Below are 3,322 nucleotides of genomic sequence, written 5' to 3' on the forward strand. Positions count from 1 at the left end.
ACAGCATGCAAACACAAATTTTAGAAGTATGGAAATCATGAAATGAGCTCAACAATCATTCCTCTACTAGTAGACAATTTCCTAACGATGGCTCAGCAAGCTGGTCTTCAAGAGGAATGACAATGGTTGAACTGGAATAAGAAGGGAGAGATCAGAATTGGCGGATACTCAAGGTGCTGAATTCTGTAGAAAGAGTACTGAAGAAGAGGGAGTAGGCAAAGTGAATGCCTACAAATGTGCGTGAAGTTTCCTAACTAGTCATATGTGGAGGACCTGGTCTCGCGCACACAATGGGAAATTCGACATGAATTACCATACTGCATTGACTATGGGGTTGAAAGTAAAATAGGCATTAGGGGTCACACAGTTATAAGAGACATTCATGGTGCCATCAAGCCAAAGTGGAGAAATCTCATTACCACCTACTTCGCATCTTACATCTGAGATGTCAGAAAGACCATAGCTTATGAGAGAATATGATGATCTAAGTAAGGCCTACACTATACTTTTCCCGACACAGCTAAAACCCAGCCCTGGCAAGGTCCACAGGAGAAACAGAGTTTGGAGATTGAATTCTACCAGGTTGGAAGAGCTTGGGAAGCACTGTAGACTTTTCACAGATTCTTCCCAGGAAAGTGCTAACAAAGCCTACATAAGGGTAAGGTTATCAGCCAGTAAATAAACTCCCTACAGAAAGAAAGAAACATATTTAAGAAGTTGATAGAGTCTCCATAATGTAACACCAAAAATGTCCAGTATAAAACAATAATTTGGCCCGCTCGGCCCGGCGCTCGCCGAGGGCGCGCACCTGCCCCGCCTCCTCCAGGCGGGCCGCGGGGCCTGCAGCGGGGCCGGGGCGGGGGCGGGGCTCCGAGGCCGGCTCCCCCGCAGCCGCCGCGCGCTGGACCCCGCCGCGCTCCCGATGCTGCTGGTGGACGCCGACCGGCCGGAGCCCGTGCGCAGCGGGGCGCGCGAGCTCGCGCTCTTCCTGACCCCGGAGCCCGGGGCCGAGGCGAAGGAGGTGGAGGAGACCATCGAGGGGATGCTCCTCAGGCTGGAAGAGTTTTGCAGCCTGACTGACATGATCAGAAGCGACACTTCACAGATCTTGGAAGAAAACATCCCACTCCTCCAGGCCAAAGTGACGGAGATGCGTGGCATCTATGCCAGAGTGGACCAGCTAGAGGCCTTCGTCAAGATGGTTGGGCACCACGTCTCCCTCCTAGAGGCCCAAGTGCTTCAGGCCGAGCGGGACCACGGGGCCTTCTCGCGGGCTCTACGGAGATGGCTGGGCTCCACGGGCCTTCCCTCCTTTGGGAACAAGCTGTGGGCGCCGGCGCCCCCGCCCTACGAGCTGCCTGTGCTCTACCGGACAGAGGACCACTTCCCCGGGGCCACCGGCCAGGCCGCTCTGCGCACCCCCGGTCACCCGCGCCGGCACCTGTGAGCGCGGCACCTGCCACCTGGGAGCGGCACCTGCTGCCTATGAGCACTGCACCTGCCACCTGGGAGCGTGGCCCCTGCCGCCTGTGAGCGTTGCACCTGCCGTGGGCAGGGAGAGGACCCCACCAGCTCCCCGCAGGGGGCTTCCCGACTGCTTCCTGCATTCCTGAACCCCCTCCCTCGCTTCACTGAAACCCCGGGCCTGGGCCTCGGAGATGGGTTTGGGGCGCATGTGTGGCCGAGCCCAGCACTGAGCTGGAGGAGGCGAGTCCCTCCCACTCGGGGGGCCAGCCTGGTGTCCCCGGGGCTGCGGTGAGTGGGTCTGAGGAGCCACCAAGGCTTTAGGCCCCCAGGGACCCGGGTTTCCCCATGTCTCTGTGATGGGCCTGGCGTGGGCTTTGTGGGGGCCCCTGCTCCGTGCCACCAGGTGCATGGCTCCAGGTCCTCCTATGGTGGGTGCTTTGTCCCCAACCCTTGTGCCTGCTGGCTTGTGAATCCGCTCAATAAAGGTGTTGAGAGGTCAAAAAAAAAAAAAAAAAAAAAAAAAACCAATAATTTAAATTAATTTAAATAATAATTTAAATAGTATAAATAATTATAATAATAGTATAAAATAATAATTTAAAATAACTTTTAAAATCAGATATGCAAAGAAATCAAATTATATGACTAGCAGTAAATAAAACAAATAGTCAACAGAAATCAAATCACTTATGTCTTGATGTTAGATTTAGCAGACAAGTTTAAAACAAACATTATTTGGTTCAAAGAAATAAAGCAGATATTATAATGATTTTCAAATAAATAAATAAAAGTGAACAAAATAAGCTAATAATGAATGCAGCTCAGAAAAAATGGAATCTATTTTAAAAATTGAAAATTCTATTTTTTTTTTTATTTTTTGATTTTTATTTATTAATGATAGTCACAGAGAGAGAGAGAGAGAGGCAGAGACACAGGCAGAGGGAGAAACAGGCTCCATGCCCTGGAAGCCCGACGTGGGATTCGATCCCGGGTCTCCAGGATCACGCCCTGGGCCAAAGGCAGGCGCCAAACCGCTGCGCCACCCAGGGATCCCTAAAAATTGAAAATTCTAAAACTGAAAATTATACTAACTGAGGTGAAATTTTTTTCTGTGCTTCATAGTAGGCTGAGGATGAGAAAAGAGTCAGTGAACTTGATCACTGAGGAAAAAAAAATAGGGGTACCCAGGTGGCTCAGTGGTTGAGCATCTCAGGTTCTGATCCCAGAGTTCTGGGATCGAGTCCCACATCGGGCTCCCTGCAAGGAGCCTGCTTCTCCCTCTGTCTGTGTCTCTGCCTCTCTCTCTGTCTCTCATGAATAAAATAATAAAATCTTAAAAAAATTATTCTACCTGAGTAACAGAGAGGAATATGATTGAGAGAAACAAGTACAGAATAGCCAGCAATTGCCAGACAAAATAAAACAGCCTAATGTACACATACTAAGAATTCCGGGAAGCGAAGCATTTGAGAACGGGGTATAATATTTTTGTGGAAATAATGTAGGATAATTTCCCAAATGTAATAGAAATTAATCAACTTGCAGATGCAAATAGATTCAGTAGATAATCAAAGATAATATGAAAGCACTTTGAGAAAAAAGAAAGATCACACACAGGAAAACAATAATACAAATTCCCTACTCCTTATTAAAAAATAATGGAAGCCTGAAGAAAATTGAGTGGTATTTCAAAAGGCTGAAAGAAAGGAAAACAAAACCTAATTCTGTCTACCTACTGTTCCATACAGTGAAAATATCCTTGAAGACAAGGGTAAAATAGAGCCATTTCAGACAAATGAGAACTCAGAAATTCGGCTGCCCAAAGACCTGCACTACAAGAAATGGTAAAGGATAT

The 3,322-nt window shown here is 48.2% G+C and overlaps 1 protein-coding gene across 1 annotated transcript; it reads left to right on the forward strand.

Moving 5' to 3' along the window:
- Positions 1–807: 807 nt before the first annotated feature.
- On the forward strand, positions 808–1,962 carry LOC121481309 (breast carcinoma-amplified sequence 4-like). The gene has a single exon (XM_041738603.1). It carries the CDS (start codon positions 923–925, stop codon positions 1,445–1,447), a length of 525 nt encoding a protein of 174 aa, XP_041594537.1. The 5' UTR covers positions 808–922; the 3' UTR covers positions 1,448–1,962.
- The last annotated feature ends 1,360 nt before the right edge of the window (positions 1,963–3,322 follow it).

The sequence above is a fragment of the Vulpes lagopus genome, chromosome 23, assembly GCF_018345385.1.
Source record: "Vulpes lagopus strain Blue_001 chromosome 23, ASM1834538v1, whole genome shotgun sequence".
NCBI lineage: Eukaryota > Metazoa > Chordata > Mammalia > Carnivora > Canidae > Vulpes > Vulpes lagopus.

Bases quoted from the DNA above. Each gene is read 5' to 3' on its own strand.
- LOC121481309 (XM_041738603.1), top strand. From the start codon at position 923: ATGCTGCTGGTGGACGCCGACCGGCCGGAGCCCGTGCGCAGCGGGGCG.